We start from the raw sequence: 13,759 nt of genomic DNA on the forward strand, positions 1-13,759 counted from the left end.
CGTACCATCCTTTGCATGAAAAATTTGCCCGTTAGGTGTCTTTTATATCTTTCCCCCTCACCCTAAATTTATGCCCTCTAGTTCTGCCAAGTGAATTACTTTTAGTGGTTTTTGTACTATGTTCCTGATATGCTAGAAGTCATGGAATTAAATTCTCTACAACAGTCTATTTATGTGTTAGAGGGCGCTAGGACCCTGAGTTAGTTCTCTTTGATTGTGGCTCTTGGGAGAACAAAGTTGAGAGAAACTTTAGGAGGATGCTCACTGTCTTAGGGAGTGAGGAACTGGGTGTTTTGATCAGTGTCAGCGCTGTTCTTTACTATGTTCCTTCTAGCTGCACCGTCTTCAGTTACTTGCAACCGTGAGCCTTGATTGACCATGGAGAAAAGCAGTGGTAAGTTTCTGTGTTCATTACTTTGAAGTTCTGTATCACAAGGTGGTCTGGCTAGCTTGAAAATAACATTTAATTTGAGGCAAAATAAAACGTAACGTGTACAGGAGTTTATAATTAATTATTTTGAAACAACTTAATAGGAAGTATTGAATGTTTAAAATATGTTGGTTACATTAATTGTTACTCCCCCCAAGTGATTCAACTGAAGTGTACCTGGGTTTTGTTGCAAAATACAATTTACCTTAGAACGTCGTGATCCATAATTTTTCTTTAAATGTCACGGCTATCTGAACTCTTAATAGGGACGTTTTCGTACTTTTCTTTCTTCTTCAAGGTTTACTTTAAGGCAAATGATTGACGCTGTTTTCTCGCTCTTTTCCACCCCCTTATGTTTTTTTTGTTTTTGGCTCCGACACAATCAAACACGTCTGAAAACACATCTGGCTGTTCTGGTGGATTATTGTAAGGTTCATATTAATTTTTAACTTTGGCAATGGAGTTGATGAAATAATTCAGCGCTGCTGGTCCATGCATTTTAATAATGCTGACATGATACGTTACTTCATAAGTTTACGAGAGAAAAAAAATATTTCTTCTCCTTGTCTGAGACTGGAAAGGTTAGCTGTAAATTCGTTTTAGCGCAATCTCTTGAAATGATAACATGGTGTTTTAATTACGGTAGCCCAAACACTTAAACTTTGGTACATATTGTAAGTACAAAGGGGATATCCCTGCGGTTATATTGCAGCTGGTGTCTGAATAGTATTAACTATTAGCGTCATGCGTAGATACCATAGTCACTGAGCGGACTCACTGACCAACACCCAACAGCAAGGGAGCTCTGAGCATATGCACTTCGACCCACTTCCACTGCAGTTCACCCACCCACCTAGTAGTTTGCTTTTACTATTATTGAGGGTGTAGGCTTTTTCACAAAGTTAGAAATACCAGTCCCATGTTTTGGAACATTGCAACGTGTGTTCGGAGCAGTGCTCCAAAAGTTCTAGTGCTTCCAAATAAACCTATTGGTCTATAACCTGGTATGTTATTTTTAACTTTGTACACCCCAGTCCACCACCAGCATCTCCAAATCATTGGAGCTATGTTTGACACTACTGAGTAGAGCATCATTGATTGAATGTAGTTGGCTTTTGATGAACAGTTCAATGACCAAGAGTTTTCAATTACAAGATGATGTTGGACTTTATGTGATTCAGGTGTGTCTCCATTAGGGCTTTCAGTCTTAACACAAGGAGCCTGGAGTCACATTTCCCTATTGCATACAAACTTTGGCAGAAAATTGGTAGACATCTTGAGAAGTCTATACTAAACCCTTTGGTCCAGGATTCCTTTTTTGTTTTTGCAAAACTCAGTTTGAGCAACTGAAAGGAACCACCACCAAAAGCTGTTTAAATATTTTCCTTTCAACTGGTTCAGTTTTGGGTTTGTGGTGTTGTTTAAAGTTATGAAGTTGACAGGCTGTGGTGTTAGAGGTGGTAAAGACTTTGATTGTTGACCTTAATGACTGTGGCCAGACCATTTGTTTTCAGTCATGGGTGCTGTAGTTACTGTTCCATTTGACCATGAGAAGGAGATGGAGCAGCATCAACAATGATGAAGACAAGCTGCTCAAAGAGGGAGGTACAATTGGGCTCACTCACTGGTTCTGCCATGGATCTCTTGCGTTGGTCTATCATGTCTTCTACACCAGTAATTAAGAGCAAAGCCTCTAAGAAATGCCAAATTATTCAGAGGGATGAACAAAAGGAACAGTGCAAGTAACCAATACTTGGCCTTCTAGCTGGGCTGTTGTGATCACCGCATTTGATTACAGTTCCACTGAAAACACTAGAAACACCCCAATCTGTATCAGTCATATACCCTTCCATTCCCTCTGCCACTCACCATCTGTGTCTTCTTGATTAAAGAACAAAGAAAATTTACAGCCCAGGAACAGGCCTTTTGGCCCTCCAAGCCTGAACCGATCTATTGTCTAAATCTGTCACCCAATTCCTAAGCATCTGTATCCCTCTGCTCCCCATGTACTCATGCATCTGTCCAGACACATCTTAACTGAATCTACCGTGCCTGCCTCTGCCACCTCTGCTGGCAATGCGTCCCAGACACCCATCACCCTCTATGTAAAGTACTTGCCGCAAGTAGCCCCCTTAAACTTTTCACTTCTCACCTTGGAAGCGTGACCTCTCATTATTGAATCCTTCACCCTGGGAAAAAGCTTATCTCTATCTACCCTGTTCTATACCCTTCATGATTTGGAGATGCCGGTGTTGGATTGGGGCGTACAAAGTTAAAAATCACACAACACCACGTTATAGTCCAACAGGTTGAATTGGAAGCACGCTAGCTTTCAGAGCCTGATGAAGGAGCGTCGCTCCGAAAGCTAGTGTGCTTCCAATTAAACCTGTTGGACTATAACCTGGTGTTATGTGATTTTTAACTTTATACCCTTCATGATTTTGTAAACCTCAATCAGGTTCCCCCCTCAATCTCCTTTTTTCTAATGAAAATAAACCTAACCTACTCAACTTCTCTTCATAGTTAGCACCCTCCATACCAGGCAACATCTTCATAAACCTTCTCTGCACCCTCTCCAAAGCATCCACATCCTTTTGGTAATGTGGCAACCGGAACTGTACACAGTATTCTAAATGCAGCCAAACCAATGTCTTGTACAATTTTAACATAACCTGCCAGCTCTTATATTCAATACCCCGACTGATGAAGGCAAGCATACCATATGCCTCCTTGACCACTCTAGCCACCTGTGCAGCAACCTTCAGGGTACAATTGACCTGCACTCCTAGAATTCTCTGCTCATCAACTTTTCCCAAGGCTCATCTGTTCATTGCTCTAGAATTAGACTTGCCTAAATGCATCATCTCACATTTCTCCGGATTGAACTCCATCTGCCACTTTTCTGCTCAACTCTCCAATCTATCTATGTTCTCCTGTATTCTTTGAAAGTCCTTTATGCTTTCTGCTACTTCACCAATCTTTGTGTCATCTGCAAACTTGCTGATCATGCCAACAGTTCCCTCTTCCAGATCATTTATGTATATCACAAACAACAGTGGCCCCAGCTCTGATCCCTGTGGAACACCACTGGTCACCTTTCTCCATTTTGAGAAACTTCCTTCGACTACTACTCTCTGTCTCCTGTTGCTCAACCAGTTCTTTATCCACCTCTCTGGAACACGCTGCACTTTCTCTATTAGTTTACCATGGGGAGCCTTATCTAATGCCTTATTAAAGTCCATGTATATGATATCAACAGCCCTTCCTTCATCGATCAACTTGGTCACTTCCTCAGTTAGTAAGGCACAACCTCACCTGCACAAAACCATGTTGCTATCACTGATAAGCCCATTCTTTTCTAAATATAAATAGATACTATCCCTCAGTACTTTCTCCAGCAACTTTCCTCCCACTGACATCAGGCTCACTGGTCTATAGTTACCCGGAATAACCCTATTACCCTTCTTGTACAGGGGGACAACATAAGCAATCTTCTAGTCCTCCGGCACTTCACCTGTGTTTAAGGATGCCACAAAAATATCTGTCAGAGCCCCAGCTATTTCCTCTTTCACCTCCCTCAGCAACCTGAGATAGATCCCATCTGGTCCTAGGGATTTGTCTTCCTTAATAACCTCTGGCCTATGCAACACATCTTCCCTACTTATCTCAACATGATCCAGACTAATCAAACTTCTATTTCTAATTTCAACATTCATCATGTTCTTCTCCTCAGTAAACACTGATGCAAAGTAATAATTAAGAATGTCATCTATTCTCTCAGGTTGGACACACAACCTTCCTTCATTATCTTTTAGTGGACCAATCCTTTCTCTAGTTACCCGCTTGCTGCTTATATAAGAATAAAATGCTTTTGGATTCTCCTTAATTCTGCTCGCTAAAGATACTTCATGACTTCTTTCAGCCCGCTGGATTCCTCATTTAAGACTGGTCTTATTCTTCCAATATTCCTCCAGGACCCGGTTTCCTCCCACAGTCCAAAGATGTGCAGGGTCAGGTGAATTGGCCATGCTAAATTACCCATAGTGTTAGGTAAGGGGTAAATGTAGGGGTATGGGTGGGTTCGCTTCGTCGGGTCGGTGTGGACTTGTTGGGCCGAAGGGCCTGTTTCCACACTGTAATGTAATCTGTAATCTGACCCATTCTGTTCTTAGCTGCCTGGACCTTATGTACGCTTCCCTTTTCCTCTTGGCTAGTCGTACAATTTCTCCTGTCATCCGCAGTTCACAAATCTTGCCTTTCCTATCATTTGCCTTCAACGAGACGTGCCTATCCTGCACTATCTTTAACCTATCTTTGAAAGCCTCCCACATATCAAATGTGGACTTCCCTTCAAATAGCTGTGTCCAATCCACATTTCCCAGCTCCTGCCTAATTTTGATATAATTGGCCTTAGTACTCTTCCCTTAGGACCACTCTCATCTTTGTCTATGAGTATTCTAAAACTTACAGAATTGGGTCACTGTTCCCAAAGAAATCCCCCACTGCAACTTCTACCACCTGGCCTGGCTCATTCCCCAACCAGGTCCAATATGGCCCCTACCCTCGTTGGACTATTGACATACTGCTCTAGAAAACTCTCCTGGATGCTTCTTACAAATTCTACCCCATCCAGACCTCTGACGCTAAGTGTAGCTCAGAGAATGTTGGGAAAATTAAAATCTCCCATCACCAATTCCCTATTGCCTCTACAAATTTCCATAATCTGTTTACCTATTTGTTCTTCTACCTCACGCTCACTGTTGGGAAGCCTGTAACTGCACCCTTCTTATTTCTTAGCTCCACCCATAATGCCTCACTACCCAAGCCCTCCATAGTGTCCTCCTTTAGCACAGCTGTGATATCATCCCTGACCAGCAATGCAACTCCACCCCTCCATCCCCTTTTGCTTCCCTCCCTGTCCTGTCTGAAGCATCTATAATCTGGAACATTTAATTGCCAACCATGCCCTTCATTCAACCAAGTCTCTGTGATTGCAATAATGTCATACTCCCAGGCACCAATCCAAGCCCTAAATTCACTTGCCTTACACACTATACTCCTTGCATTAAAGTAGATGCACTTCAGGCCACCAGTTCTTTTGCGTTCATCTGCTCTCTGCCTACTCTTCTCCAGTTTCCACCTCGCTGTCTACTTGACTTCTCTTCTGGTTCTCAGCCCCCTGCCACTTTAGTTTAAAACCTCCCCAACAGCTGTAGCAAAGTGACATCCAGATTGACTAATGATATCTGGACAATATGCCTTCAGTTAGCCTCATGGCTGAAATTAAAGTCACCACAAATGGCCATTCAGAATCAACTTGAATCCAACTTTCAATATAAAACACCATTGTTGCATCAGAGAATCCTGGAGCTTGCTGTCATGCTGTACATTTTTTCTTCCCAATCAGAAGTTCTTCTTCAGAGTTCTTAAATCTGATGCAGGTGGCACTGATTTAGTGGAGCTAACCTAACTGACTGGGCTGCCTTGCTGAGGTATATAGCACTCCATAATATGTTTAGTTTTGGGCAACACATTACTATCACATCAATAGGTAACAAACACTAAGTTTGTCTGTTTTGACCGTTGCAATGAACAGACATGACTGCACAATGAGCTCTTTATGCTCATTCCCAGCTTTATCCATTTGTCCACCACTATTAATTTATATTTAAATTGTAACTTTAACATGAAAGCATGTGCAGATTGAACACTAAGCTTCTGTGTAAAGTTTCTTCAAAATGACGATGCAAACTACATCTATTATTCAATATGTATATATCATGTATAGTAATATATTGTGCTGATCTGAAACTGGCTGGAAAGGGAGAGAAAAGGTAGATAAAGATGGATTTGGAGTTGTTTGGATACCAGCTGCAATGGTATTCTGCAGGAATTGGAGTTGGGATCACCGCTACTTAGAATTTTATATAAATCATCTGTATTTTAATTGTTGGGAGATTGTGCTCATGACTGAAATTATATTTAATCTGAAAAAATGCATGTGTATGCATTGGGCAGGGAGGATGCCCAATATGTGTACATCTGTCAGGGAAAGGTATTAACAAAGGTGGAGTAAGTAAAGTATCTGGGAATTTTAGTGCATCTATTTCTAGAAATGAACATAGACAATGCCACAAAGTAATAACTAGAGTGAATGAGATGTAAGAACACAAGGTTTAATTTGTCCATTTACTAGACTTCAGCTGGTACCTATCAGGAATACATTCTCCAGCCTTGGTCTCTTCTAATGGCTGATATTGAGGCTTTGGAAAAGGTGTTGTGGAGGATTACTGCTCTAATTTCCAGCACACGGAGTGTGAAGCAAAACTGATTTGAGGTCTACTTACAGGCATGGCCATTTCATTGAATTTGAGGAAATAAATCTCTTAAAAACATGACAACAGTGGAGACAAAAACTCTGGAGTAGAAGTATGCTTTGACGGAGTGACAGCAGGACCCAGGGTCTTATTGGTAGAACTTAATGACTGTTGCAAAGGCAGAAGTTCCTGTTAAAGATGGCAAATCAGAAGGCATACAGCTCAACAGCACCAGGCCCACTGATGACTGTTGGGGTGGCTGTTGAAGGATGAGGGCGTATCAATGGTTATACACTCGGGCAAATCAGGTAGTTGGGATCTGATGGCATGGGGGTCAGTCAGCCAGGCCCCAGCAATGTTGGAACATGGGTGTTTTTGATGGAGTGCAGTAGCATTGCTCTTGCTGTAAGCCGGCCAGATAACATGTGAAAAGAGAGGATCTCCCTCACCAATGGTGGAAGAAGAAGCGGTCTTTAGTCAATGGTTTAACTGACTCAAGTGAGTCTAGGCCACCTGCCATCTTTTTTAATGATGACAAGTCCTTTACCTCCCAAGCCATCCTCAAAGGGATGGCAAAACCTACCATTACATATCAAATTAGGCTAAAGGTTTCAGGAAGCTACATTTTAGAGAACCATAGACTTTGGGATGATCTGATAGAGGTTTTAAAAGGGATGAAGGTTTACATTTGCTTCATTATAATAGTTTATACTAATTAAACCATTTATGAAGAACCAAGGATTACAAATTTAAATTGTCTGGTGGGAGATCTGCTTTAGATATTGAGAGATACATCTTCTAGAGATCAGTTGATGTCAGGAACCAGTTGCTGGCTTGTGCCTGTGGATTCTGATTTGCTATATTCTTCAGACATGAAGACTGGAGGATAACAAATGTTCCCTTGTTCAAGAAGGGAAGTCGGGACAACCCTGGTAATTATAGGCCAGTGAACCTTACATCTGTTGTGTGTAAGGTGTTGGAAAAGGTTATAAGAGAGAGGATTTATAATCATCTGGAAAGGAATAACTTGATTAGGGATAGTCAACATGGTTTTGAGAAGGGTAGATCATGCCTCACTAACCTTTATTATGTCAAAATGTGTTGTTATGAATGAGAGTGGTTTTCTGAATGCAATAGAGTGTGGGACATAGAACTTTAAATATTAGAACTATATTTGTTCTCCATTGTATTTTGGGGGATGTGGATACTCAATTTGCATGCTAGATGAAGGGGTAAGGTTGGTGGGTGGAAGTAGGCACTAATTTGGCATCAGGGTATGAGAAACTATGGGGATAGGTAGAGGGCCAAAAGTTGACAGAAAAAAATTGAATGGTCATGAGGTGAGAACAGGGCTAAATTTGTCCAGGAGTTATGAGGGACCATGGGGTGTTGGGTTGGCATGGTTTTGATTGGATGTGGCAAGGAGAGACAGGGGAGAGAGGGAAGGACCAAGATTGGGAAGAATGCTTTAGACTATGTACACATTATTGGAGACAGGTAGACTTTTCTTCCAACTTCCTTTGGGATTTGACTCCCATCTTCCTCAATTGCCTGGTCCGACTGCCAACCTGACTGCATTTTCTGGACTGCAAATGGGAAGTTCAGGCAACCATTTTTAAAGGTCAGGTTCTTGGAATTAGGATTTCTCCTGCTTTTGTATACCTGATCTGGGAATGAAAACTTGGTTTCCCGTGTAACTGTGATAATTTCTTCTTTGGAGCTTTTACTGATGGAAAATTAAAGATATGTTTGACCTCACTTAGAGTGGAAAAGCCAAGTGTGTGAAAGATAACAAAACCATAGTCTTTCTTTCACATGTTACCTAAAATTACAGACATTTAACTCTTACAATTAACTATTGTAAGACTATCAGTTCGATCAGATATTTGACATGAGACTCAATCAAATGTCTATAATACAAACAGTACACACTGTGCTGAAGTACAATGCACAGTCCAATACAAACATTCTCAACTTGTTAACAATACAGTGTCTTATCATGTTCTCTTTTTGAATTGATACACAGGAAATAAACGTTTTAAATGTAAACCAATTATTGTTGATCAAATTCATGACTTTTTTTTTCCTTCTCAGGTACTGAGTATTCATTTGTTAATACAATTGATTAAGGCTATAGAGGACTATCTCCTCCTGTGTTGAGCAGTGTTGTGTACCCTCTTGGAAATGGATTACACGTAGAAAACACGCGATGCATATTAGTGGATTGATGGTGGGGTGTGATAATGTAAGGAGCCAATGGAAAATTTGCATTGAATTGTCTTCACGTTGCCTTGTTGTATCCCAAAAATCAACATGAATAGTCTGTTTCTATTTTTAGACATTCTATACCTGATTTGCTACATAATATGAAAATGTGCAGAATAAATATTGACAACAAATTTCACCTTGCACTTTCCAAGCTTTTATAAAGCAGCAGATGTAATTCAGGGGTCATTCTGTAACCTGACATGGGATGCTTCAACTTCTTTTGAAACAATGTGTAATTACTTTACTCTGTCTCCTTTGCTATGCTTTTTAAATAGCATATTAGCATTTCACATTAATGATTTACATCAGACTCTGAATATCATTTCATTGCAGCACATAGTTGCTACTATTTCATCTGATGCATCACCAGCCACAGTTAGTGTAAAATGGCTGGCTGATTGAACCTTGCGTATATTCCTGTGCAAGTCACATTGTGCAGATTTTCTGGCCTTAAAATCTATTGAAAAGCACAAGGTAAGTTTTTTTTTTAATGTCATATTATTTTTCCAAATATTGTGTAACAATCTGCAGGTTGAGTAAGTTACTATGAAGAGAATTCTTGACATATTTTCACCCATACCCCATTATGAAATGTGAAATGGTAATCCTGATTTTATTGACATGTATTATCTCCACACCTGAAAATATAACACTCAAACCTTTTCAAATATCGTTTATTGCTGTTCGGAAGTATATGGTTTCATGGGAAGAAGTTGTCTGCAGTATCTTTGTACAAGAATCCATTCCTTCATCTTGAACCTGAATTGTGAATTTCAACAGACTTTTCTGTTTTTTTTTACTCAAATTCTTGTAATAATTGAATCATTTATTCTCATAATCCTGTCTTTTCCAATAGTACAGCAAACAAATGCAGTACATGTCAGGCACACTGGGAATTGTATAGCTTTGACATCTAGTCCATCCTGAGCTTATTGGTCCATTCAGGCAACTGTTGCCTCAGGGCAGGGAAGACATCAACCAAAGCTGTTATTTTATGCCTAGTGCCTTCAGAGAAAAAAAAAATGTGTGCACTTACGAGTAAGGGGCTATTATTCATTGTTTCCTCACTAACTGTTTCCTCCTTACTGCTCAGATGTTTCCTCACTCACTGATGCCCATTCATTTTTCTTTAAGGCAAAAGTAAAAGAAAGATGAATATGTATCAACAGTGCTTCCAAACAAGGAGTTTTCTGATGTATTGGCAGTGTCTCTGGGATAGAAGGCTCCAATCCCACCTGCTATGGAGGTGTGTCATATGCAGACCTATGGGGAGGGACATGGGGAAAGAGTCAGTAAATGAGATCACATACCTATATTGGGATTTGTTAAAATTGTTCCCAATTTAAAATGCTAATTCACTGGACTACTTACTACAGTGATTAAAATAAATTGAACATGGACAACTAAGGTGATATTTTAAACACTGTTGCATCATTTCTGGAAAGGGTTTTCCTCTGTTATGCTGCTGGAACCTGCTGGATTGTCAAAGCATTGTCATTGATGGGAACCATGGCAACAGTCACGGGTTGAACAAACTTAGAATTCACTGTTAGGTAGCATATATTAAGCATAGCCATGTTCAGTAAAATCCTAATGAATTGAATCTCAGGGGAACTGCTGTCAAATTTGTGTTAAGTGGCACTTTTGATATAGACAAGGAGGCCCTAATGCAACTTTATTTGCTAACAAACATGTTCTATGTCAGAAAAATGCCAAACAAAAATGTTTATAGCAATAAATAGGAGCCCAAGGTCTTTATTCAATTTTTACACCTCTTATAATGGCCTGGCATTATAAAAAGCATTGAAAATATCAGGATCAAACTCCAGAAAAACTCAGTAATCTTTTTCTGCTTAAGTGTTCTGTTCTCAGGTGAGTATGATAATCAGTGCAGTCAAACATGTTTGCCATGTTTTCATACTGCAGTGTTAAATCCCTGCGCATCCAGATAGCTTTCAAACCTTCAGCTAGGGAAACAGACAGGGTGGGTGGGCAGATGTTCATCAACCTTCTTCAGAGACTACAGGCCCCTCAACTGAACAGTGTACGGAAACTATGATTTTCTTATCTGTCAGTTCAGTTCTTCAGTGTTGTCTGCCTCATTGTGCATTTACAGTTGTCTCTGTTGGAAATTCCACGCCCAGCTTCTGAAGGTGAGCGAATCTATCATCAGTTTAATTGGCCTTACTCTGCTCCTCGTTCTCACTGGCTTGCATAGTCTTAGAGGTTTTGTACTTAGGGTGGTGAATTGTTGGCAATTGTGGCTTCTGTCACACACTTCCATGATATCTTTGTTATGAACATAGTCTGTACAGCAGTTGTGTTGTTCTTTTGGTTCTTTTTTTTTACAGAATCTCTACAGTGTGGAAACAGGCCATTCAGCCCAACAACTCCAGATCGACTCTCTGAAGAGTATCCCACCCAGACTTTTCCCCCTTACTCTCTCCCCGTAACCCTGCATTTCCCATGGCTAACTCAGCTAACGTACACACTCCTGGACACTATGGGCAATTTAGCATGGCCAATCTACCCAACCTGCATATCTTTGGACTGTGGGAGGAAAGCGGAGTATCCAGAGGAAACCCACACAGACACTAGGAGAATGTGCAAACTTCACACAGACTGTCGCCTCAGGTTGTTTTGACCTTGGGTCCTTGGTGCTGTGAGACAGTAGTGCTAACCATTGAGCCACTGTGCAACCCTTGTTGATAGCTTTGATAACCTGAGAAATCAGCTGCCTTGAGTAGTGGGTTTTCATGTTCCTGATCATTCCTTGATCCATTGGCTGAAGGTTGTTTGTGGTCCTGGGAGGCAAGACTGTCAGCGTGACTCTCTGTCAACTAACAATTTCAATGTGAGAAGGGTAGTTGTCTGCAGTGATAATGGTTTTGTACTATGCATGTAGACCTGTGACAGTCAAAAGCAGTGTGGCTTCTTGGATCTTTCTATCACAACAAGTGTCAGATTTTTGATGCCATCCATAATGGCACAGTGACCTCCTCCTTGCTCCACATTTGACCTTTAACCATCAAAGCAATCTGGCAAAAGACAGGAAAACAGTTATGTTTCAACCATGTTAAAAATGTCTCTTAATGCCTACTTATTCAGGATGTGGGCAATAACATTATGGATACAGTCATTTGTTAATGCTTCCAGAATCACTGCGCGCTCGTGTCCTGCTGTATAGAAGACGATGCTGTGCCTTGTCTTGTATCGGTTCAGTATTCCATCGTTGCAAGTCAACGTCTTATAACTCAACCTCTTTGTCAGGGAACTTGCTTCATTTCAGATTTGGTCATGAGATAAGGACTCAGTTCTCTGTCTGATATTGTGTACGGATTGCCTTGAATCAGGTTAACAGAACATCTTCAATGATGAATAGGTGGGAGTCCCCAAACTCTTCCTTACCTAAAAGAACGCCTGCTTCTTGAACAACTCCATGATGTTCTACTTGTGCTTCAGAATGACTAATGAACTTGAGTTAGAATCTCTTGTTGCTTTCTGATGTCCACATTTTGCTTTCTGTCAGTTTTCCATTTCCTATAACAACTACACCTTTCCCCTAATTAACTTTTTCTCAGGTTTAGTCATAATTACAGACATGACACAGCCTCTCACAGGTAGACCTCAATGTTAAATGATGGCTTGCCCAATGCTTAATGGTTTTAGTGCTGTGTGGCCTAACTCGATTCTGGTCTTGCAGTCAGATGACAGTGACCTGTTTAGAATTTTGGCTTCTCATAGGCAACAGTCATTTGGACTGGTTTTTCTCATGGTGGGAGTGGTTGATAATTTTATGACAACAGGAGTTTTGTTTCATCTGAATTGGCCTTATTATGACTTCACTGTATGCAGTTGTTATATTCAAACAGTATCAGAGTAAGCCTATTATGCTAGGCATTTGATTATTCCCTTGTACTGAATCTCCATTTCTTTGAAGCCTCTATTTATTTTTGGAGAAGCAAAAATAACAAAAAGGGTCTAGATTGCTAAATTAATGTTTGCCAACTAGTGTGCATGATGTAATCTAACACCAGCATCAGTGTTACAGCACACATCCACATTATCTAGAAGGTGATGTACCCATCAATTGACTAGAATCTGTGCTTCTGTCCTGGAATCTTACTTTGTAATATAAGCAATCTGAGTGTTGGTCAAAACCTTGGGCATAACAAGTATATTGATAGGGTAATGAAAATCTGCCATCCCTACCCCATCTAGTCTGCACGGCTTCAGATCTGCAGCAACATGTTTGACTCTTAACTGTCATCCGAAATGGCATAGAAAACTGTTCTATTGTACCAAACCACTGCAAAAAGAAACTAAAACCACATGAATTCTCATGGTTAAAGAAGGTAGCTACAAGGTTTCAAGATAATTGTGGCTCAATAATAATGCTCACATCCTAAATTTGAATATTTTTTAAAAAGTGTTGCTGGCACATCGTTAAAATAGAAAAGTATTTTGCCCTAGGGTATAAATAGTTGGCTGAAGAAGGAGCAAAGTTCAAAATCTCACAACAACAGGTTTATCCCAATGAAAGAGCAGCATTCCGAAAGCTTAGTGCTTCCAAATAAACCTATTGGACTGTAACCTGGCATTGTGTGATTTTTAACTGGTCCACCCCAGTCCAACACCGGCTCCTCCAAATCATAAGAAGGAGCAGAGAGCTATCCCGAGCATCCAGAAGTTTGGAATGAGAATTCAAGTTTGCCAAGAGAATATATCTTAATTTCCTCTTATA

The 13,759-nt window shown here is 40.4% G+C and overlaps 1 protein-coding gene across 2 annotated transcripts in view; it reads left to right on the forward strand.

The window, feature by feature from the left end:
- The first annotated feature begins 272 nt into the window (after positions 1-272).
- afap1l1a (actin filament associated protein 1-like 1a) overlaps positions 273-13,759 on the forward strand; it is a 206,501-nt gene continuing 193,014 nt past the window's right edge. The window contains exon 1 of one of the 2 annotated variants that reach the window (XM_043703824.1): positions 273-394. In XM_043703824.1, the coding sequence (XP_043559759.1) occupies positions 379-394 (16 nt within the window). In that variant the 5' untranslated portion in view covers positions 273-378. Of the gene's footprint in view, positions 395-686; positions 857-13,759 lie in introns of those variants that run through there. The other variant, XM_043703822.1, reaches the window with a different exon arrangement.

The sequence above is a fragment of the Chiloscyllium plagiosum genome, chromosome 14 (assembly GCF_004010195.1).
Source record: "Chiloscyllium plagiosum isolate BGI_BamShark_2017 chromosome 14, ASM401019v2, whole genome shotgun sequence".
NCBI classification, from domain to species: Eukaryota; Metazoa; Chordata; class Chondrichthyes; order Orectolobiformes; family Hemiscylliidae; genus Chiloscyllium; species Chiloscyllium plagiosum.